The sequence below is a fragment of the Tamandua tetradactyla genome, chromosome 12 (assembly GCF_023851605.1).
Source record: "Tamandua tetradactyla isolate mTamTet1 chromosome 12, mTamTet1.pri, whole genome shotgun sequence".
In the NCBI taxonomy this organism is placed as follows: domain Eukaryota; kingdom Metazoa; phylum Chordata; class Mammalia; order Pilosa; family Myrmecophagidae; genus Tamandua; species Tamandua tetradactyla.
Window position 1 is genome coordinate 64,068,071 of NC_135338.1, and position 23,522 is coordinate 64,091,592.

Genomic DNA, 23,522 nt, shown 5'->3' on the forward strand with positions numbered 1-23,522 from the left:
CTGAGAGATTCCAAAGAGAGTCGAGAGGTTATCCTGGAGGTTATTCTTATGCATCAAGTAGATATCATCTTGTTATTCAAGATGTAATGGAGAGGCTGGAGGTAACTGCCTGAAAATGCAGAGCTGTGTTCCAGTAGCCTTGTTTCTTGAGGAGGATTGAATAATGATACAGCTTTCACAATGTGACTGTGTGATTGTGAAAACCTTGTGTCTGACGCTCCTTTTATCTACCTTGTCAACAAAGGAGTAGAACATATGGAATAAAAATAAATAATAGGGGGAACAAATAATAAAATAAATTTAGTTTAAATGCTAGTGATCAATGAAAGCAAGGGGTAAGGAGTATGGTAGATATAATCTTTTTTTTTCTTTCCTGTGTTCGTTTTATTTCTTTTTCTATTGTCTTTTTATTTCTTTTTCTGAATTAATGCAAATGTTCTAAGAAATGATGAATATGCAACTAAGTGATGATATTGTGAATTACTGATTATGTATGTTGTTTTATTTTGTTTATTTTTTTAATAAATAAATTTTTTAAAAATCTCAATGTATAAAACTAACAAATTCTATCTAGAGAGTCTCTTAAAAATGAAAATAAGTAATGGCTTACTCTGTAATACTGGTGGCTGGGAATAAAGAAAATGCAGGCTTACTTGTTTGTAATAATTAGTAATGATTCCTGGGGCATTGACTTTTGAGAACATGGATAGCAGTTTGTTTTTTTTTCCTTTCATGAAGTCTCCTTTAAGGGAAGATTTGCAGCCAACATGAGCTGCTTTGATCTGTAAATATCAAAGCACATTAATGGCTGTAATTAAATCTCTGGGCACTCTCAGAGAGGGACACGTGCCTCCCTCTCCTTGGAAGATGAACTCCTTCTGCACCCACCCCTGTAACACACACACACACACACACACACAAGTTCTCTTTGGAAGCATACTAAGACTATCCATTAACTTATAGTACTTCTAAGCCATTTTAAATCTTAAAATTACTTATTTATTTAATTTTCCAAATTGCATCCTTCATTCTTTTTTCATTTTTGTGAAGTTCTGAATGTGAATAATTCAGCCAAATTGTAGACGTCTTTTATTGAAATTTTTGTTGAGATAATTATAGATTCACATGCATTCGTAAGAAATAATACAGAGAGATCCAGTATACCCTTTACCTTGTTCCCCCCAGTGATGACATCTTGCAAAACTCTAGTCCACTGTTATGACCAAGGCTTGTCAACTTTTTTTTTTAATTGTAATAAAATACATATGACAAAGTTTGGTGATATTTAATACATTCACAATGTTGTGCAACCATCATCAATATCTAGGTCCAAAACATTTTCATCATCCCAAAAGGAAATCCTTCACCTATTAAACAGTTACTTCCCCTTTCCTTACCTCCCAACCCCAGCCTCTGACAACCACTATCTACTTCTGTCTCTAGATTTACCTAACCTAGATATAAATGGAATCATGCAATATATGGTTTTATGTGTCTGACTTCTTTCACTTTGCATTATGTTTCTAAAGTTTATCCATGTAGTAGCATGAATCAGTACTTCATTCTTTTTTATGGCCAAATTTTATATTCCATCACATGAATAATACCACATCTTTTCTCCATTCATCAATGGATTTAGGGTTGTTTCCACCTTTTGGCTATTATGAATATTCCCACTGTGAACATTCATGTACAAATCTTTGTTGGAACATGTGTTTTCAATTCTTTGGAATATATTCCTAGGAGTGGAATTTCTAGATCACATGGTGATTCACTATTTCTCACAATGGCTGTACCATTTTATGTTTCTGCCAGCAATGGCCAAGAGTTCCAGTTTTTCTACAGCCTCCCCAACCTTGTTATTTTTTGTTTTTGTTTTCTTAGAGCTATACTGGAGGGCATGAAATAGTTTCTCATTGTGATTTTGATATGCATTTCCTTAATTTGTGGTGATGTTAAGCATTTTTTCATGTGTTTACTGCTCATTTGTATCTTTTCTTTGAAGGAATGTCTGTTTAAATCCTTTGCCCTTTTTTTTTAAGGACGAAGTCATTTTATTTATTTATTTTTTCATAGACAGGCTCTGGGAATCAAACCTGGGTCTCTGGCATGGCAGGCGAGAACTCTGCCTGCTGAGCAACTATGGTCCGCCTTTTTGCCCATTTTTAATTTGGTTGTTTGTCTTCTCGTTTATTGAGTTTTAAGATATATATATATATGTCTTATAATCTATAAACACTAAATCCTTATCAGATATATGAATTGCACATATTTTCTCCCATTCTGTAGGTGTCTTTTCACTTTCTTGTTAGTGTCCTTTGATACACAAGCATTGTTAATTTTGATGATGTCCAATTTATTTATTTTATGCATTGGGTGCTTATGCATCTGGAGCTATATCTGAGAAACAGCTTCCAAATCCAAGATCATGAAGATTTACACCATATTTTCATCTAAGAGTTTTGTAGTTGTAGCTTTTTTAATTTAAGTCTTTGATCCATTTTGAGTTAGTTTTTGTATACAGTATGTCAGGTAAGAGTTCAACCTCATTCTCTTGTATACTGATGTCCAGTTGTCCCAGCACCATTTGTTGAAGAGTTTATTCTTTCCCTTATTGAATGGGCTTGGCACTCTTATTGAAAATCAGTTGGCCATAGATGTGAGGGTCTATTTCCAGGCTCTCAATTCTGTTCCATTGGTCTATTTTCTATCCTTATGCCAGTCCCATACTGTTTTGATCGCTATCATTTTGTAGTAAGTTTTGAAATCAAGAAGTGTGAGTCCTCCAACTTTGTTCTTCCCTTTCACTATTGTTTTGGTTATCCTGGGTCCCTGCATTTCCATATGAATTTTGGGATCACCTTTTCCATTTCTGCAAAGAAGGCCATTGGGATTTTGATAAGGATTGTGTTAGATCTGTATATCACTTTTTCTTTTATTTTTTTAATTATCTTTCTTTTAACTTGTAAAATATATATATAACATAAAAATAATTTTAGCCATTTTTATTAAAGTGTGCATTTCTAGGACATTAAGCATATTGACAATGTTGTGTAACCTTTACTGCTATTTCCAGAACATTTTCAACATCCGAAACAGAAACTTGTACCCATTGAGCATAACTCCTCATTCCCCCCTCACCCTGTGCCTTGCATAACCTCTAATCTCCTTATTGTCTCTATCAATTTGCCGATTCCAGATATTCCATTTAAGTGGAATCATAGAATGTTCTAGTTTGCTAGCTACTTGAATGCAACACACCAGAGACGGATTGGCTTTTAATAAAAGGGGATTTATTTTGTTAGTTCTTCAGAGGAAAGGCAGCTAACTTTCAACTAAGGTTCTTTCTTATGTGGGAAGGCACAGGATGGTCTCTGCTGGCCTTCTCTCCAGGCCTCTGGGTTCCAACATCTTTCCCCAGGGAAAATCTTTGGAGATTCTTTCTGCATCTCCAAAGGCCTGGGCTGAGCTGCGAGTGCTGAGATGAGGTATACTGAGCTCTTGGGCTGTGCTAAGTTGTTCTCTCTCATTTAAGCACCAGCCAATTAAGTCAAACATCATTCATTGCAGCAGGCACCCTCCTAGCCGACTGCAGATGTAATGAGCAACAGATGAGGTTCACGTACCATTGGCTCATGTCCGCAGCAACAAAACTAGGCACGTTCACCTGGCCAAGTTGACAAATGAATCTAACTACCACAGGGTCTAACCTTATTCTCTTGCATGCAGATATCCTATTATCCCAGTTCTTTTCCCATTGAGTAGACTTGATACCCTTGTTAAAAATCAGTTGGCCATACATGTTGGGTCTGTTTCTGGACTCTTAGTTTATTTATTCCATTGGTCTATATGTTTGTCATTGTGCCAATATCACTCTGCGTTGATTACTGTTCAAGTTTTTGTTTTTAAAAGCCCCTGATAATTGTAGTGAGAAAACAGTGGTGAGAACCCCAGCCATAATAGCACATGGAAAAATTCACCATACGATATAAATTGAGCCAGAGCTAGAACACAAAATAATATAAGCAGGATTTTTTTTTAATAAAGAAGTTTACATCTGAACAAAACTGAAAGGAAACCAAACTTTCAGTGTTGCTTTTTTTTTTTTTTTTTTTTTTGGTTATAGGCAGGCTCCAGGAATTGAACCCAGGCCTCCAGCATGGTAGGTGAGAACTCTGCCACAGAGTGTTGCTTTTTAAGTTTCAGTGGCTACGACAGTTCAAACAGAGTCAAGAGGTTATTTTCATGCATTATATAGATATCCATTTTTAGTTTATGGTATATTGGAATAGTTAGAAGGAAGTACCTGAAACTGTTGAACTGTATTCTAGTAGCCTTGATTTTTGGAGATGATTGTATAACCATACAGCTTTTACAATGTGACCATGTGATTGTGAAAACCTAGTAGCTGATGCACCCTTTATCCGGAGTATGGACAGTTGAGTAAAACAATAAGGATAAAATAATAATAATAGGAGGGGATAAGGGATAAAAAAAGTGGATATATTGCAATACTAGTGGTCAATGAGAGGAAGTGGTGAGGGGTAGGGGATGTATGAGTTTTTTCTTTATTCTTTTTTTCTTTTTCTAGAGTGATGGAAATGTTCTAAAAATGATCATGATGATGATATGAGACACTGATTGTGTACTTTGGATGAATGGTATGTGCGTGAAGATATCTCAAAAAAAAAAAGGCCATAGGGATTTTGATGGGGATTCACTAAATCTCTAGATCAATGTTATTAACTCTTATCATTCTGAAGTCTTCAACTCCATGAGTACAGGATGTTTTTTCTATTTATTTAAGTCCTCATAAATTAATTTCATGTAGTGTTTCATAGCTTTCAGTATAGACACCTTGCACCTCCTTGTCTAACTTTATTCCTAACTATATAATTATTTTTCTTGCTACTTTAACTACAGTTAGTTTCATGGTTTTTTCTTCAGATTGTTCATTGCTAGTTTACAGGAAAAAAATGAATTTTGTGCATTAAATAAAAAAATGACTACTGCTTTTTAAAATTCTGTTTTACTTTTTCCCTGCTTTTCATGTTTCCTCTGTTGAACCTGTGAGGCAGTGAGTGGTACTAGTGGTGATGTGGTTCCCTGCCAATGAGCTTCAAAGACTCTGAGCAGTGCCCATTCTGTGGGCAAGGCTTAGGGTGTGTCTGGCTTTGTCCATTTCAATGAAGGCTGTTTAGCCGGGACTTTCTGGTACAGACCAGGAGATGGAGCGAGCCCCTCTCCCCCCAGGGGTGCAGCTTCTACCTCCTGTCAGAGAAGGCCCGAGGTGAACACACTTGAAGTGTCCTAGTGGAGGGCCCTGTATGACCTCAGTGCTTCTCACAAAGGAAAAAGTAAATGGGTGTCAGCAGATGGAAATGCAGATTGAATTGATAAAATAGAGCAAAGGCGCATTGCAGCTGCTCATGCACAGAGGCGTCCTGTGGGTGACAGGCAGCATGGCCCTCATACCCATGAGCAGATTCCATCATTGCTCATTTTAATCCAGCACACGGAGCAGAATTCCCTGCTCTTTCTCATTGGGAAGTACTCTGAAACCTGTCAAGAACTGGCTTCTCCAGAGAAGGATGAGGAAGTCATTTGATTTTGCTTCCATTTTTTCCACTGTTTCTGACCTAACAAAACAGTCCTGTGATGATGGGTCCAGCCCTCTGGGCCTTATCTCACCGAGACTGCTGGGTGCCCAGAGCCCGTGCACTGCCCACCCACCCCACCCACCCCCATCACCCAGAGGGCCATCAGCAAAGCCAGTCCCCTGTTCGCGAACTTTTCAGGCATTTGTTTTTGTCTTGGCTCACCTGAGGCCTGTTCTGGTCTTGGCCTGTGAGTTCCCATTTGTGTCCAACAACCAGATTGCGGGCCACTGCCCTGGCCTGTGCTCAGGTCCTGCTGGCCCTGCAGCCTTTACACCCAGCCCCTCTGCTGCTGCTTAGAGCAGCTGCTCTGCATAGTCCTAGCCACCTCGCAGCTGCTCCGCATAGTCCTAGCCACCTCCCACCTGGACTAGCACCCCAGCTTCTGGACGTTACCAACAGTCACCTGTACCCCATGGCCTGTCCCCACAGCAGCCCAAAGAAAGGAGCCTCCAGCAACTAAGGTGGTTCATGGCACTACTTTTGGCAGAACCCTCTAGCAGCGCCCCCTTGCTCAGGATAAAACCCTACCTGAGAGCCACTTCAGGTTTTTCCCGAAGAAGATTGCCCCAGCCCCCACCCTCCATCCCTGGTGTGGGCCCCTCTCCCCTGGCCTGGTCCCTGTGCTTCTCCTGCACCCTACAGCACTCACCAGGCCCCATGTTTTTTGTGATGTTATTTCTATTTTATACTTAAGGTTTTTAGTTTGAAAAGACTTCAAACTGTCAGAAACTTTGCAGGCATATCTGAATGATCTGTAGAACCTTCACCCAGAGTCACCGCTGTTCACATTTTAGCACATTTGCTGTCAGCATGCACCTTGGGTTTGCCTTTGGGGGTTGCTGCAGAGCCCCCAGACCCATGCCCAGATCCTTCTGCAGTTCCTAAGAGCCGGGCCTTCCTCTCCTGCAGCAGCCCCTGGCATACCTGGCCACTGCTCACTGTCCTTCTGGCAGCCAGGACCACATGGGGCATTTCTCCTCGAGTCTCTCATTTGGGTGCCTTTGAGCTGGACCAGCTCCTCCACCTACTCTATCATGACCAGTCTTATTTGAAGACCTTGATGGGATATCCCTTGATCCACGTTTGCCTGGCACTCTGAGGATGATCTGATGAGTGGCCCCAGGGCAGGGGCCATGTCTATTTGGTTCTCCCTCATGTCCCCCACTCCCACCCCCACCCCACCCAGCTCACAGCCCCTGCCCTTCCCTGTTACACCTCTCAGCCCTGTATCAAGCCAGCAGGTCCTTGATTCTCCACACTTTGTCTTTCCTCATTCCCAAGATAGTCACCCCCACCACCCCCTCCCCTGAAGAAAATCCTTTTCCATTCCAGCCCGCTGGTGTTACCTTGATCAGTGTCCATTCCAGCCCCAACGACCAGATGCTGTGGGCAATCGACAGCAAATGGAACGTCCATGTGCGAGCTGGGATCACCGAGGAGATGCCAGTGGGGACTTCCTGGGAGCATGTGCCAGGTAGGAGCAGTCCAGCTGTTTTCCCCATCAGGTACAGTGAGGCCACGGTGCCAGGCAGCCACCCAGAACTCCGGGGGTATTCCAACCTGCCTCACCTATCCCGGGCCAACCCTGGCCCCAGCCCTGCAGCAATGTGTTGGTTTGTCCCCACCCCTCCCCTGAGGCAGGTGACTGCATACTGCTTGGCAGGTCACCCAGCCCTTCAGCTCTGGTTACAGCCTCAGCCAGCCCAGCCCCAGGCCCTTCTGAGGAGGTCGTTTCAGGTACCCTCCCACTACTTCCGGCAGCCAGCCCATAAGCCTTCCTCAGTGCCTTCAGCCCTGCCCTTCCAGAAACCCAGAGGTCCCACCCAGGGGGGCCACACCATCTGCAGCCGGGCTGCACCTATGTCTGCCCGCAGGTCTACAGGCCTGTCAGGTGGCACTGAGTACCAGGACCGTGTGGGCCCGCTGCCCCAACGGTGACCTCGCCCGGCGGTATGGAGTCACAGACAAGAACCCCGCCGGGGACTACTGGAAGAAAATTCCTGGGAACGTATCATGTTTCACAGGCAGGTTCCTGGGGCCTGCAAGCTTGGGGTGGGGGGCACAGTGTTCTTTTGGGGTTGGCAGGGTCATGTCAAAGGGGATCTCAAAAGGCTCCAATTTCCCAGAGCAAGAGCCAGTGGGGAGGCCCCACCCACAGGAGCCAAAGACTGGTCAAGGCCTGGTGGGGGCCGCACTCTGGTTGGTGATTAATGACATGTGGCTCTCCCCCTGCAGTGACCTCAGCCAACGAGCTGTGGGCTATTGGGCCTCCTGGCTGCCTCCTCCAGCGGTTGACAAAGACTTTCAGCCACTCGCAGAGCTCCCAGAAGAGCAGCCTCTCTACCACCACGCTTCGTCCTGAGGACTTTGAAGACGAGTGGGAAGTCATCTGAAAGAGGGCAGTTGGGACTGTGGCTCAGGAAGGAGGGGCCAGGCCCTGCAGTGGACACAGGTGACGTCTAAGCTGTTTACTTTGGACCTGCCTTGCCCACCCTTGTCTGGGCGTACCTGGCCCAGTGGGACACCCACCCTTGCTTTCATCCATGTTTCTTTCCGTCTCGCTCCAGAACCCACAGCCTCGGCCAGTTGATGTAGGCTGCTGCTGTGGCTGTACCAGTGAACCCTTCCCAAGGTCACCTACACGCAGTGGCTTTGTCCGCTGCATGCCCAGCGGCTGTCCGTGTGCTGCAGTCATATCCTCCTGACTGGAAGACCAGGCACCACTGTGGGTGCAACATGAGGCTACTTCCCATGGAATAGGAGAGGTCCAGGCTGGGGACGCATGAGCCCCTGCCCAGTGCTGTCTTGCACATTAGCATTGAGGCCGCAGGGCAGTGCTTTTCCACCCCTGGAAGGCGACCATCACAGGGCTTTCATTGGCCCTTCTCTAAGGCACAGGTCCAGATATACATTCCACACTGGACACTCCAGCTGGGCAAGGTGGGGCTGGGTCTGAGAAGTGGGGCTCAGATAGCACACCACTGTCTCCCTGCTGCATGCAGGGTGGGCACGCCATGCCACACAGATGCACTGCAAAGGCAAACAATAAAGGCCAGTGGATGCAAACAGAGCATGCAGGTGTGCACATGTGTCCGAGCTGTCCCTTCCACCAAGGCACAAGTAACACAGGAAGGTGCTGGGCACAGGTGGGAGATGGGGCTGAGTTTGGTTCTCTCGTGTGGAAGTGTCTTTAGGAGAATATCTTACAGGTACAGCTGGCAGGCAGCCTAGAAATTGGAAGCATCCTAGAGGATGGATCTATGATTGCCTTTTTTCTTTGTGGTGTTACAAACCTGGATGCGATACCTCATTTTAGATCAAATCCTACAAATTTAGAAGAGACAGTAGAGGACCTTCTGTCCCTTGCCACAGTTCTTGCTGAGCCTGTGCTGCCCTTGGCTGCATCTTCCAAGGGGCTGGCACCCCTGTCCTGTTCTCAGCTGGCAGGGCCTTTGGCTGAGTCCGCCGGCAGTTAGGACTGCTGTCCCTAGAAGTTTACACTGGTGCCTGCTGTGGCCACATTAGTGGACCCTTCCTTGGGATCAGCCTGCAGTGCCCTCCCCTCTTGCCAACCTCTGAGCTATGGGACTGGCCAGCTCTGCATCACCCAGAGCCCACTGCCCTCCCTCTCCTGGAGGCAGCCCAAGGCAGCACTCCAGCTGGCCGCTTTTTTTAGCCTGCCTGGCCCAGGGCCCAGCTACTCACAGCCTGTTTTCTACTCCTAAGGGAGGGTATCAGGGAGCCCCCAGGCCACAGGTGCAGAACATAAAATATGCCCTCTGACAGGATCCAGCCAGCAGCAGGAAGGAGGCAATTTTCCAGGTCAAAATAAGGACACAATGCTAAAATCCCAGATTTTACTTCACGGTCCACTTTTCTAGAATCCTTTTTTTTAAAGTTTGATGTCAGCAGAGACAGCCCCAGGCCAGGCTGCAGCCCTTCCAGCATCTGGTGCGCCTTGCCCAGGCCCCACAAAGGCAGTGCCCTCCAGGTCCAGCTACCAGGCTCTAGCACACTCCAGCCCAAGCCGAGGTGACCCTCTGAAAGTGCTCTGTACGGTTTTCTTTTCTGGTTTCAGTTTTCAGTTGTGCGCTGAGACAGTGCAATAAACTAGGCTTTCCCCATATCTGCTGAACGTGCTATCTGAGCTGTGAGGGGACCCCCTGCCAGGGAGGGGGGAGCCAAGGCTTCCTGTGCTAGGCAGCCTTGGTGGCTGTCATGGAGTTGGAGGGGTCCATGCCCTGGTTATAAAGTCCCCAGCCAAGAAACAATACCATACACACCAGAGAAACCCACAGGAAAATGACATGCGACTAAAAGCCATGTCCCTGGCAGCAGGGCAGAAGACGCACCAGGAACCGACCTTGAGCAAGGAATGTCAGCCCATGCAGAAAGAAGACAGAACACCAGACCACAGAAAGATGTGGGTGACATTCCCGAGTAGGATTGTGCAAGGATATCAGTTATTTCCAAAGCAACTTATGGTTTTAACTCAGTTTCAGTCAAAATCCCAATTGGGACTCTTGTTATTGGGGGAGGTGGGGAGGAATTTGGAGACCACTGTCAGCACCGACACATACCCTTCATGTGTGCCAGCCGTGACCCTGGGGTCCTTTGCGGCCTTGGAGCCCAGCTCTGCAGGTCTCCAGGCCCCTGCCGTGTGATGCCACCTGTCTGCCTGTACCAGGACAAAGAAACCAGTGAGAAAGACCAAGAGAGACATCAAGGAAAGAGTCCAAAGGGCAGGGGCCCAGGGTAACCAGCCACAAGACCAGGAGAAAAAACACCCAAAACAGCCAGGAATTTGTGTTTCTGGAAGGAAGCATCGCCACCAGGGACGGGAAGGGAAGGGACCCATAGTGCAGTGGGTAACCAGCCACAAGACCAGGAGAAAAAACACCCAAAACAGCCAGGAATTTGTGTTTCTGGAAGGAAGCATCGCCACCAGGGACGGGAAGGGAAGGGACCCATAGTGCAGTTGTATGGACAGTCTCATAACTGTACCAAAATAAACTCTAAATGGAGTAAAGAATTTTATAAACTAGAGGGAAACCAACTGACTTTGGGATGGCACTTGCAAAACCAAAAGTAATGGGAAAAGCCATTGAGGGGATTAAATAATACAGATTTTATTTTTTTCAAACTATCAAAGTGCTGTAAATTAAAAATCCCATATAAAATCAGATGGGGAAATAGTTGCTCAAATGCGGCACTGATGTTGAACTCACACCTTAAAAACTGTAAAGCAGTAGGGGAAACACTTCAGACTCGGGTATGAGAGTGGGGAGCACCAAGGGAGGTGGGCAGCAGTTGGTATCACAGGGCCCTTGCTCTTTTGGAAAGCAGGATCAGCACCTCAGACCCACCCCAGAGAACGTGTCTTAAATCAGCGGAAGCCTGATTTACACACACATCCAGCACTGCTTTGTTTACATTTGTCAAGCACCACAAGGTGACAACATGGGGAATGAGGTTCTCAAATGCAATCACGCAGCTGGGAGGGACACATCTGCAGTGGTCAAAGGAATTTGCAGTGGACGAGGGAATTCAGTGGTGGAACTTGGAAATTTTTATCATGTCATTGTCACAGGTTTGGTGGTGGATGATGCTGTGGTTTTGGAGGAGCTTTTGTGGACATGTTCATAGAGGAGCAAGTGGTAGAACAGGTTCATTGTCCCCTAATTTTTCTCATTTGAAATTTTCAAAATTCAAAGGGGGCCAGAAAGAAGTTCTCTACACAAGAAGCTGGTCACAGAGGTTGCCAGAAGTGTACACCTTTTTGTACCTTTTGAATTTTGAGCCATGTAAATTATATTTATTCCAAAAATAAAATTTTAAAAATAGTCCTCTCTAATATTAACTCTATTGTACCAACATTTTGAACACTGAAGGCTTCCTAAAAATTTTATTTACAGTGTTTTGCAATATGGGGAAATGCTTGTACTAGTGTTTAAAAATACTTACCTGTGTGATATTCCACGTATGTACAAAATATATATGCATAGGGAAAATTTAACATTTCTGTATATGTAGAGAAACAACTGGAAGAAAATACACCATGCTGGTCCTGGTCTGGATGATGGCCCCTTTTATTGCTGGAAGTGGGGGTGGGGGAAGCTGTTGACTGGGAAAGGGAAGGAACTTTCCAGACTGATGGAAACATCCTGTCTTGGTTGGAGGAGGGGGGTGTTACATGTCTGTAGATATGTTATAAGTCACCAAGTTCTACACTTACAATCGTTGCATTTTATTACATGTAAATTACACTTTAAAAGATAAAGGCTCTGGGGGAAGCAGCCCCAGCACAGGGGCAGAGCCTCTCATCTGCCATTTCCTTTAGAAATGAGCTCAAGTATGGAGCCTTTCCCTTGCCCAAGTGTGTCTTCCCTCCTTTCCAATTTTGTTCTGTAAAGGACCTGGAGTAACTTAGGAAACTGCTTTTGACTTAGTATTTTCAAGTTAGTGAAGAAATCAGGGGAAGAGAAACAAGAAAAATCAAGGTGATAGGGGATAAAGGCCACATGCAAATGCCGAGGCACCAGCTGGAGCGGTGACTGTCCCCAAAGCCCAGAGAGACCCAGAGCCTGCACTGTCCCCCTTACAGGTGTCTAGGATGCAAGGATCCCCAGCTCCTAAATTCTACCTGGAGTTGAGGTGCATGGCCATATGAGTGCTGGGTGGGCAACAGAACTGGCCGCATCCAGGTTTTTCTTACAACCAACACTGGAAGAATTAGTGAACTGAACAAATGAACAAGTATGCTTCAGCACAGGCAAAAAGCAAGGCCTGTTCTGGCAGAGCGATGGCCTTTGAGAAGCCAATGGGACCCAACCTGAGCTGGTTCAGGGAGGCTGCCTGAGTCCTGGCATGCCCTCACTGTCCTTCCCGGGCAACCAGGTTACCCATGGCTCAGCCTACCCACCTGCACATCTCTTTCCTGGGTACTGCCGCTGGCCTGGCTCCAGCCCCTCCCTGGGCCTCTGTTTCATGGCCTTCCCTGCAGCCCTGAAGGGCTAAACCCTGCTCCCATCTAATTCCCCCACACTGGGCAATGACATCAGGGGCTTCGCCCTGAGCCACTCTTCTGTCGTCCCCCCCACCCCAAGTTTGTAGACCTCCCCAACCAAGAGCAGCTTCCTAGTCACCCCCACCTAGCCAAGCTGCTCTGCCCGGCACACCCCCACTTTAGCTGGAACAGAACCCTCCTGCCACCACGCCCCACCCTTAGAACCAAATCAGTGCCTCCTCTTTACTCTGCCTGAAGTGGGCCTGTGAGTCCCACCCCAGTACTCTCCACCTTGTGGGACCCTCCCAGGCAGAGTCCCAGAAGCAGGGGTAGATCCTGACCCCCACATCACCTCCTACCCAGACCCTGGGGAACCTGGTTCAGCCACTGAACTGACAGCTGTAGAGGCAAAGTGGAGGGTTTGGGGCCCTGTCATGTGCCTGGGAGGACTGAGCCCCAGGAGAGGACAAAAGTGGGGAAACATGAAGGGCAATCCTGCCCATCCCCCAGGTTCTCCCTTTAGGTACCCTGGATTTCTAGACAGGAGTTGCTGGGCCTCAATGCTCAGCCACCATCCCCCCAGACCCACACCACAAGCATCTTTGTCAGCTGCCCTGGGCCACTGCTTTTCAATTCTCCCAAGAAAGAATGGAACCCCTCCCCGTGGTGTCTGGCCAACATGAATACCTGGGACTCTAGGGGCACCTGATGCCCCAGGTTTGGGGCAGGAATAGATAGATGTCACCCATGGACTCCAAGTGCCAATGCCAAGGCCATTTAACCAGCTACAGAGGCAAAGGACCCTGTCCCACCCCTTGGCCCAAGACCATCTGCAACAGGAATCAGAAGCTAGGATCTGTCAGTGGTCTCGCGCACCTGGCCCCATGGGACAAATGAAATCCCAACAAGGGTTCAGCTGCAATGGCCTGGGATGACTAAGCAAGCCGGGCATTTGGGAAAGCAGGGTTTCAAGGGGAGCTCAGGGCTCAGCTGCTTCCACTCGCCTAGATCCCATTGCCCACCCCCTACCCTGCACTTGCCTCAAATGGGGCCAACTCCCTTGAGGAGATAGGAGGGAGCTTGGGGATGGTATCTAAACCCCTCTAAAATAGATGGGGAAACAAGAGGCCCAGAGCAAGATGGAGGTTCACCCAAGTTAACCCTGAGAGTGGGTCAAAAGTCCAGGACAGGCCTAGGCCCCCTAGGCAAGACCTTTCTGTGGCCTAGCCCCTGAAGCTGCCATCAACACCCAAAGCTACCTTATCCCCCAATCCCACCCCATGTGTTACCCTCAAGGGCACTGGGGGCAAGGTGAGCAATGGGTGTCCCAGCTGGGCTGGTCATCCTTCACTGGGCAGACCTTCAGCTCCCAGCAATGGCCCCCACCAAGATGGCTCAGGCGAAACCTCATGGCCAAGGCACTCACCGCAGGATAGCCAAGCTGCCCTCCTCCGGGTTTCAGCTCCTCATAGGACCCTTTTTCCTGAAGGCCCCACACGTACTCATTCCTTCCTCCACTAATCAGGCAAGGCCTGGGGAGTCACATGGGGGGACCCAAAGCACCCTTGAGCACTCAGGCTGGCAGGTAAGGGACCCCAGTTCTCCACATATCCAAATTAAAGACTCTGTTCTCAGAAACCGCCCCCCCCCCCCCGGAAGTGCTTTTCCAAGTGGGACCAGATGTACCCTGCAGCCAGGGGGCCCTACAGAATACAGGCCTGAAAGAAGGCATAGCCAAGCCCACCAGAGAGCAACTGCCTGAGATTCAGCTGCAGCAATGTGCCAAAAGCAGGAGCCATGGGACCTGGGTAGGACAGCTGTGGGAGGAGGGATGGGGAGTCACAAGGACACCCAAGGAGGGCAGGTGGCCAGTCTGTGGAGGTGGAAAGAAACTGCCAAGGCCATGCCAGGTTAGGACCCGAGCAGATGGTTCAGTTCGGTAGAGGCCCAGCACAGAGCTTCAGCCTTGGGGTTCCAGCCCCAAGCAGAGCATTGGTCCAAGGGCGCACGGATGGGCCTCCCAGCTCTACCCTCAACGGACCTCCCCAGTGCTCCCAGTTGTCCAGTGCAATCCCTAAGGAAGGTTTTCACAAGGCCTCCAATAACCCACCCCACACCCACACCAGGGAAGGACTCCTCCGTGTTCTCTGGGCCTTTGCACGTTCTGTCCCCCTTACAAGGACTTCTTGCCAGCTCAGGGGTTACTTTCTCTGAGAGACCTTCCCAGAAACTCTACATCTAGGTGGCAGGCCCTTCCCACCCCTTCAGACACTCAGGAGTCGCAGGACCCCTCGGCCCCTGCTCAGCACAAGCCGGTGGAGCATTCACACCACCACCCCAAAACCTGCAGCATGGAGCCTGGCCCCAGACGCAAGACAGAGAAGGCCGAGCCGAGACTGCCGAACAGAGATTAATCTATGCAAAGTCCGGGCACAACACTCTGAAAAATATATTTCCTCCAAATGCCTAGCGCCGGAGCGCCCCTGCGGCCTAGCCCTTGCCAGTGAGGTCCAGCGGCTGCAGGAAGGGCGGCAGCGGCAACTCATCCAGTGCCTCCGGGAAGCGGCAGGGCGGGACTGCGGTGACCAGCACCTGCATGGCACGGGCGAACAGCGAGGGCGGCGCCAGGCCCACCAGCCACTGAAACTTGTCCTCGCCCAGCAGCCGTCGCCAGCGTGGGGGGTCGCCCAGCAGCTCCCGGCGGGCCGGGCCGGCGGCGCCCGCGGGCGTGTACAGCGCCAGCAAATCGAGCAGCAGCAGGCGGCGCTGGCGCGGCTCCCCTGGCCCAGCAGCAGCGGCGCGCAGGGGGCCCTCGGTGGCGGGAACGGCCCCCGCGTCGCGGCCCAGCTGACGCAGCAGCAGCTCGAGCGGCGTGAGGCCGCCGCCGTCGCGCAGGCCGGGCGAGGCGCCGTGGCCGAGCAATAGGAAAAGGCACTCGGGGCGCGCCAGCTCGCAGGCCACGTGCAGCGCCGTGCCACCGCCTTCCACGCGGCTGCAGCCCCTCCGGTCAAGCAAGCGTGCACGCTCCTCGGCCGGGAAGTCGCGCACAGCGCGTAGCACGCGGCGCAACACAGCCACGCGGTTGTAGCGCACGGCGAGCGCCACGTGGGGCCCCGGCGCCGAGCAGCAGCGGAAGCCGGCACTGGGCGGCGCAAGTGCACGCCGCGGAAAAGTGGCCAGCAGGTAGTGCGCGTACGCCTGGTGATCGTGCACGAGCGCGTAGAGCAGCGCCTCGGACGGCGAATAGGCGGCGGCGCGTCCGCGCTCGTCCCAGTGGAAGGCCTCACTGGCACGCATGTCCTCGAGCAGCCACACGGGTAGCAGGTCGCGCACGGCCTGGTAGAAGGCGAACGATGATTTGCGGCACTGCTTCTGAGCCCGCGAGCGCGCCGCACCCGCGCCCTCGGGTCCGCCGTCCGCGCCGCCGCCGGGCCGCCGCATGTCCCACGGCATGCTGGCACCAGCGGCCTCACGACATGGGCCTGGCGGCCGCAAACCTACACACAAAGAAAAGGGTCCGCAGTGAGGGGCGGGACCGCAGACCTGGGCCACACCACCTCACAGGGCCACCCACATCCCGGACCCTGTCACTCTACCTCCTGCCACTGCCCTTCCAATCATCTCTCCTGGAGCCGGCTCGGGGATCCTGGATGGAGCTGCACCTGATCTCCCTCCCTGAAACTGCCCAGCTTCCTGGCTCCTCCATCCCAGGGGTGATGCCAGAGATGCACTCCCCTGCTTCAAGCCTCAGGAGAGCCACACGCCATCAAGGCCCTCCAGGCCCTGCGCTCCAACTTCCACACACCTCTCTCCACACCAGGGACCCCCTGGAAGACCAGTGCCTGCTCACACCAGGGCCAGGCCCATACCACCCCAAATGAGGGAAAGCTGGAATCCACATCTGAAGCTGAGCCCCTACCCCAGCTGAGTCCTAACCACACAGAGGTAAGTAGCGGCCCTTGAAACCTCCCTCCTCCATTTGTACCCTCCAGCCCCGGGGTTGAGTTCTAGACTCAGACCTACCTGGTGGCTCACTGGGGCGACCTAGTTCCGTGACAGTACGTTACTTTCCCTCAATGGGCCTCAGCTTCTCCATCTGCAAAAGGGGAGGGGACTGTGATGATGGCTGGGAGCCCCCGCGAGGTCAGTGGCCCCAACACCCCACCCACAAGCATGTTGGGTGCTGGCCACCTGTCGGCACCCCCAGCTCCAGGAGGGTGGAACCAACGGTGAGGCTGGTGTGCAAAGCACTTGGCAGTCTGCAGAGCCCCTTCGGGTCGGTTACCTCCTCCGTTCGGTCCTCCCAACGGCTAGATGAAGTAACACTGCCGTCCCATTTTCCGGCAGGGGACAAGCTGGCCCAAGGTCACTAAGCAAGCCACAGTAGAGCCAGGCCTAGAACCCAGGTCTCCCGCCTCCAATTCCAGGCTCACTGCAGACGTGGTGAGGACCCGGGGCCACAGGTGCCCTAAACCCACAGCCCCAGCCTGAGTCAGGGCCTCTGGCCTCTGGCCTTTGTCCCTGGCCAGCCCAAGTCCCCACAGCCCTTAGTCACAATAGACCTGGGGCAGCATCATTGGCCGCAGCCCGGTCGGGGCTGGGCACGGGGGACCGCGACCACAGCGCCCCTTGGGGCAACACTGTGGGCGGAGCCCCCTCCCCAAACCTTGGCCTCCGCGCCCCGGGTGGACACGCGAGGGGCGCCGGGCGGGTTACGTAAAGTTGGCCGCCCCAAGTCACTGGGCAGCGAGTCACCGCTGTAGCCCCATGGGTGGGCGGGAGGCGGGTCGGGCCGCCGAGGACAGTGCCGCGCTCCGGGGCCACGACCAGCCCTCCCCGCCCCCTCTCCAGCGGTCACGGCCCGACCTCGGGCGGCGGCAGGCCGTGGGGGGCGCGCCCGCGCAGCCGGCAGTGTACCTACGTGTGCGGGGGCCGGGGCGCGCGGGGGGGCGCAGGGCGGGCCGTGGGGGGTTACACACTGTAGGGGCACGCTTACCAGGGGGCGGTGGGCCGCGGCCTGGCGTTCTACCGCGGCCCGAGCGCGTGCTGTCCCCGCGCGGGCGCACGCCTGGAGGGTAAGTGGAGGTCCCGTGGACGGCCAGGTGGACGCACCGGGAGGGAGCCGCCCGCCAGCCGCAGCAGGCTCGGAGCCGCGGGGGCCGAATCGTGGGCGGCGGTGCCGGCGCCGGGGCCCGGCGGGCGGCGCAGTGCGGCCGGGGCCGGGTAGGAAGGCGGGTCCGTCCGCGGCTGCCATTGGCCTGAGTTGCTGGCCCTCGCCGCTTCCCATTGGCCGCCGCTCTGCACCATTGTTACGTCACTAGCCGGTGGGCGCGGCCTGGGCAGGGCCCGCGGCAAAGTTGGAAGAAACTTGAGGGAGCGCGGGGGGTGGGGCAGGGCGCGTGACTTTCCTGGTCGCTCCACGAGTCGACCAGATCCCCTCTGCCCTGACCCTCCGTGCCCTTGGGGGAGATCAAGACTGTTTCTCATATGTACTTGGGAGTGGGGATTGGTCAAGGAGGGGGGTCTACTCGTGAACCCCAAGGGTTCCCACCGCGTTTTGTCCCCCAGGGTCGGGCTAACGCGAGCGCCAGACTGACTTTCCCAGGGTTGGGTGGATGAAGACGCTGTTTCATGAGTCCCCTGTATGCCGAGCTCGTGCTCAGCACTCATGATTTCATTCCATTTGCACACCAGTGCTGGAGGTAGGAATTCTGACCCCAATTTCACATGCCCAGAAAGGGGGCAGTCCTTTCTCTAGGGTACTGGGCCCTGCCACCCAACCTCCTGGCCACCAGGGCCCCACCTTTGGATCATGGCTTGGGGGCTTTCCCCTCCTCCCCATTTATGCCTCATCTTCATCCAAGAGGCCAGGCATTTCAGACCCACTTTACAGATGACAACAATGCAGGCCCCCAGAGGAGGTGCAGCAGCTGCGCCCCAACTTTGTCCTCCAAGGCCTGGCTCCTTCCACCTGGATCCCTACCTGCTTTCTCCCAGGCCAGGGAACCAGGCTCTGCTTGGGTGAAGCCTCCCTGTGTTGCCTCAAAGGTCTTTGGGTCCTCTCCCCAGAATACCCTCTCTACCTGTGTCACCTACAAGCCCTTCCTCCTACCCCTGCCCAGGTGGTAGGTCCCAGTCTGGGGACTAGCAGGTGGGCATACCTCTGCACCCCAACTCAGCCCGAGCTTCTCCTTGGCAAGGCAAAGGTTGAGGGTTTCTCTGGGCCCAGCCCCACAATTTGCCCACTCTCACACAAACGCACGCACATGCTAGCATACCCATGTGCACGTCCTCTTAGCTAGTCCAGTGCCAGGCCCATGCCCCAGGAGGGAATGGCCAGCCCCCTTAGACAGATGGGGTTCTGAGCCCAGAGAGGGCCAGGCCACACCACTCCTGGTGGTGCCCCTGGGGATATGTCCTATACCCCCAGATAGGCCACCCCAGCTGCCCTGTCCTCTTCAGCACCGCTTGATCTTGCCAGCTGACCACTCCTACAGGGGTTCACAGGAACCCCAGGTACAGAAACTAGGTCACCAAACAGGAGAGGGGTTGCAGAAAGCCCCGGGCTGAAATGCTGGGCCCTGCCTCTCTGGGCCTCTTCTCCTTCTGGTTTCTCCCAGCCTCCCTGCTCTCTTGTCCCCACCATCTCCAGGGACTGGACTCGTGATGTCATCACAGCCATCACCATGGCTTCTGTGGAATGACAGTGAAAGAGCATCAGTCATATTTGTGAGGCTTTGCACATGGCCCCTGCATTCCCTGTTGCCCTTGTCCCCCCTCTAACCTGCCCCTACTGGGGTCACAGAAGCCTCTGACTAAAGCTCAAGCCTGACCCACTTTCTCCACTGCTTGGATACTTCCGGTGGACATGGACTTAGCCCCCAGGGCCAGGCGGGGCAGGGGAAAGGCATTCCTGGCACAGGACACCTGGGGGCAAAGGTCCAGGAGCGGCAGAGGGGGCTGCAAAGGGCAGTGGGCAGGGAAAGCCAGGGCACCCCCAATGGTGAGTGCCATAGCATAGACTTGGCTTGGGCCTGAGGGCCTGGGGGAGGGTGGGGGTGGAAGTTATATTTTAGTTATTTCAGGCCTACAAAAATAGATGATGAATGCCTGGGAGGTCACCATCCAGCTTAAGAAATGAAACACAGCTGAGTCTGAAGCTCTGTGTACTTGTCCTGCTCCCGTCCCACCCCTGGCACCTGAGTCCCAAGTCGGTGTGGGTGGGTCTCCTGTGCCATGTGTGTCTATCCCCACTGTGTGGGTCTCCTGGGCAGTAGCTGGCCCTGTCACCCCTGCCAGGTCTGGTGCCATCTGCCCTTGCAGGCAGCATCTTGCCTCTTTCTCTCAAGATCGCTTTGAGGCTCATCCTTGTGACCCTCGCAACTCTGAGTCACCGTCCCAGTATAGGGTATTCTGCGGGGCCAAAGCTGTCCCTCTGTGTGCTGACATGTGTGGTCTCCTCCAGACTTTTGCTCTTACAGACAGTGGGCACCTGCTCTTCCCTGCCTGGGGCTGAAATGTCCAGGGCAGGGAGTGTGGTCTGGGAAGGAGAGAAGCCTCGGTTCAGGGAGGATTAGGGGGCCCCAGGTCAGGGTTTGTGGGTGGTGGGGAAGCCACCCAGCCTCTGGCTCCCATTGGGGCATTCATCACACAACCTTCCTGGGATCGGATTTGACCTTTGACCCTTGTGAATCCTTGCAAAAGATTCTGCTTGGCCCCACTACTTGTCCACACTTTCATGTGGATTCCCTACTGTCCCTGGGCAGACCCTGGGTGGGATAGCCGGGGGCAGGAGGGATAGGAAATGGGGTCAGAAGGATGGGGTGGGTACAAACACAGAAGGACCTAGAAGTCTGGGGGAGGACCGTGACTTTTCCTGAGTGACATGGGGAGCTTGAGGGGCTCTGAGCAGAGTGAACAAAACTGGCTTAGGTTTTCTCCAACTCCCTCCGGCAGCTCTGCTGAGAAGGAAGTGCCGCGTGAGAGGCAGGGCCCATGGGCCCAAGCCAAGGAGAGGTGGCTGGCTCTGCTCGGCCCTGCAGTACACGTTGGTATTCTGACTAGCTGAAGTGGGTGTGAGAGGGAGAGAAAAGTTTAGAATGTCTCTGAGGTTGGGGTGGAGCAGGAGTGGGGAAGATCTGAAGAAAGGGTTTTGGTTTGTGACGTGTGCCAAGCAGCAACTGAAGGGTCAGGGGAGAGTGTCCCAGCAGGGGTCACCAGCATAGTAGATGGGGTTTAACGCCAGGACACCGGCTAAGGTGACCAGCACAACAGAGAAGCGAAGAGGTCTGAGGCCAAGCCAGCCTGGGAGACTGGCAACAGGCCAGTGAAAGTCAAAGAAGCGCAGAGTTCCTGGAAGTCAAGGGCAGAAGGGATCCCAAAGAGGAGGGAGTATTAAGATGGGGCATGTACTGCTGGTAGGTCAAGATGATTCGGCAGCATGTAGGTCACCAGTGACCTTTTTGAAAGTCTGGGAGTGATGGGGAAGCCGCCTTACCCAGGGGTCAGGAGAGAGGGGAGAGGAACAGGTAAGTTGTAGGGGAGCACAGGAAAGGGGCAGGAGCGGGGGAATACGTTGGGGCCATATGTGTGTATGTCTTTGAGTTTATGCATATGTGTATGCGCACCTCTTTGCACAAATGTACATGTGTGTGTGTATGTGTACATACACTTGTGTTGCATGTATATACTCACGTGCACATCTTGTGTACACACATTGTATGTTTGTGTATGCTCTGCATCTGGTTATGCATGTGCACATGTGTCTGTGTGCAGATCTGTGTTTCATATGTATACACACAGGTGTATTCACTGATTTTGTGCTTTTGTGTGTGAATATTGTGCTTGTGTGTGCACATGTGTATGCATGGCACACTGTACAGCGCATTGACAGATTGAAATATGAGGCGAATGCAGAACCCCAGGAGACACCTATTGGAGCAATGGCCTTGAGGCTGGGCAGGTGAAGGTGAGCCCCCAGTGGGCACAGACAGTTCCTTCTTAAGGTGGAGGCAGATGCAGGGCAGAGGTAAAGGTGAGCCTGAAAGTTCACCCCAACCACTTCTGTTTTCCAAGTAATCAGCCAAGAGTGAGGGGAGGAGAGAGAAGGGGTGATAGGCTCTGAAAGTTCATCGACTCCCTCAGAGCCTCCCTGACCCCAGGCCCCCGCTGCCCCAGCAAGGCTGGTGGAGCCTGACATCTGTGAAAGGGGATGTGCCATGCAGCCCAGGAGGAAGAGCAGGGAGCTTCCCAGAGGAGGCTGGGTTCTCCCTAACCAGCTACCCACCAGCTAGGCTGAGTATCTCACCCTCTCTGAGCTCCACCTTATCTGTGGAATGAGGCAGGTAGGTATAGGGTGCTGCAAAGGAAAGAGGTCCAGGTGGCAGGACTGCACAAGGCTGGGATGGGAGGTGGCCAAGACCAGGTATAAGGCTGGGGCATTCCACCTCCTGCTCTGCCCGGTTCCTGCCACCTCCCCACACACACCTGGCTAGGGAGACCAAAGCTCACCTGAACTTCAAGGCTCTGCCCCTCCAGCCTCTGCCCCATGCTGGGCTCGTCCCCATCCCAGCACAGACTCAAGTACTCAAGCATTCCCACCCACTCTCCATCCCACCCAATTGGTCCTTCAAGGCTTAAGAGACAAGGACAGACCAAGACAATGAAGAACAGTGACATCCTAGGAGCAAGAGAACCCAACCTTGCATAGACAAAGGAGGGACGTTCAGGTTGTCCTCAGAGCTCCTGCAGCCCAAGTAGATTAGCCCAGTAGGAAAATGGGCAAGGAGCCTGCATAGGTCTCCCTCATCAGCCATAGAACCTATGGAGAGTTTCAGCTGCGCCAGAAATCAGTAAGTGGAAAATAAAATGACCTTTTGTTATGTTGGCAAGGTCAGGAACCAGGCACTCACCCTTACACGTGCTGGAGACCAGGGGATCTTGGAAGTCCTCACCAGAATTCCTTTTGTAGACATTTATCCCACGTGAATGCGAGTTGTGTGCAGGAGAATACTCATTGCTGTGGACTTTTTTTTTTAATTTGCTTGCTTGCTTGCTTGATTTATTAAAGTGTTAATAAAAGAATTCAGCCTTAATTTAACATGTCATTTCTAACTTTTACATAGTTAAACCTTTGAAGAGAATAAAGGTGACTACCAAATTCCAAAGAGGGAGGGGCACCACTATGCTTTTTGTCATGAAAAATCAGAAATGACCTAAGTGCCCATCTAAGGGAAATGGTGAAAAATTCATGGGGCATTCTTCCCAACTGTGATCTCTGCCCCCCTAACAGGGGGGCAAAGTGAGACCATCTTGAGGGCCCCACTGGGTCCTCACCTAATCCCTGGATCCAGCCATACCTGAAAACCTGGACTCTTCCTTAAATGATCAGGTCAATTCTCTTTTGTTGCTTAGGCCAATTGGTAATGAGGTGAACTACTTTAGAAAGTCCTGACTTGTGGTGGATTTGCCTGGGAGAGTCCCCGAATCATAGCCTAACTATTAGTAGCATTCCCTTCCCTCTTCACAGGGCCTGGTTAGAAGGTAAATCACCTGGTTGCCATGTCATTAATGCACAAACCAGCGTGAAGTATGAGCCTCAGCCAAGAAGGAAGACGCCATCAGGGCTATCTTCTCTGTCAAGTGAAGATAACAGTATTTTTTAAAAAAAAAACTGGAAGCCACACCCTGATCTGTGGATGGTAGTGCCCTCTAGGGAGGGAATCAGCCAGCAGCCCTTCTAGCTTTTATTCTCTGTACTCCATGTGTTTTGGATCTTTCACTTGGGGCCCACAGTCACTATTTGTGTAATTAAAGTGAGTTTTTAAAAGAGGGAGGGAGGGGGCGGGCCATGGTGG

At 51.9% G+C, this 23,522-nt stretch overlaps 2 protein-coding genes across 8 annotated transcripts in view; one reads left to right on the forward strand and one right to left on the reverse strand.

The window, feature by feature from the left end:
• The window catches only part of TECPR2 (tectonin beta-propeller repeat containing 2), a 130,646-nt gene extending 120,126 nt beyond the window's left edge, over positions 1-10,520 (forward strand). For 3 of the 5 annotated variants that reach the window (XM_077123584.1, XM_077123587.1, XM_077123585.1), the window contains 3 exons: positions 6,993-7,134; positions 7,535-7,684; positions 7,896-10,520. In XM_077123584.1, the coding sequence (XP_076979699.1) occupies positions 6,993-7,134; positions 7,535-7,684; positions 7,896-8,053 (450 nt within the window). In that variant the 3' untranslated portion in view covers positions 8,054-10,520. Of the gene's footprint in view, positions 1-6,992; positions 7,135-7,534; positions 7,685-7,895 lie in introns of those variants that run through there. The other 2 variants (XR_013160523.1, XM_077123586.1) reach the window with 2 other exon arrangements.
• A 246-nt stretch (positions 10,521-10,766) lies between these two features.
• ANKRD9 (ankyrin repeat domain 9) lies at positions 10,767-17,858 on the reverse strand. Of its 3 annotated transcripts, none has more exons than XM_077123618.1 (3): positions 17,663-17,858; positions 16,690-16,762; positions 10,767-16,163 (listed from the first exon to the last, which is right to left on the reverse strand). In XM_077123618.1, exon 3 carries the CDS (start codon positions 16,117-16,119, stop codon positions 15,157-15,159), a length of 963 nt encoding a protein of 320 aa, XP_076979733.1. In that variant the 5' UTR covers positions 16,120-16,163; positions 16,690-16,762; positions 17,663-17,858; the 3' UTR covers positions 10,767-15,156. The 3 variants fall into 3 exon arrangements, with proteins under 3 accessions (XP_076979733.1, XP_076979734.1, XP_076979735.1); XM_077123619.1 differs by lacking the exon at positions 17,663-17,858 and adding an exon at positions 16,952-17,527; XM_077123620.1 differs by lacking the exon at positions 17,663-17,858 and adding an exon at positions 16,858-17,527.
• Positions 17,859-23,522: the final 5,664 nt, after the last annotated feature.

What these genes read in the sequence shown, in the direction of transcription:
- ANKRD9 (XM_077123618.1), bottom strand. Translation starts at nt 16,119, where the DNA reads ATGCCGTGGGACATGCGGCGGCCCGGCGGCGGCGCGGACGGCGGACCC.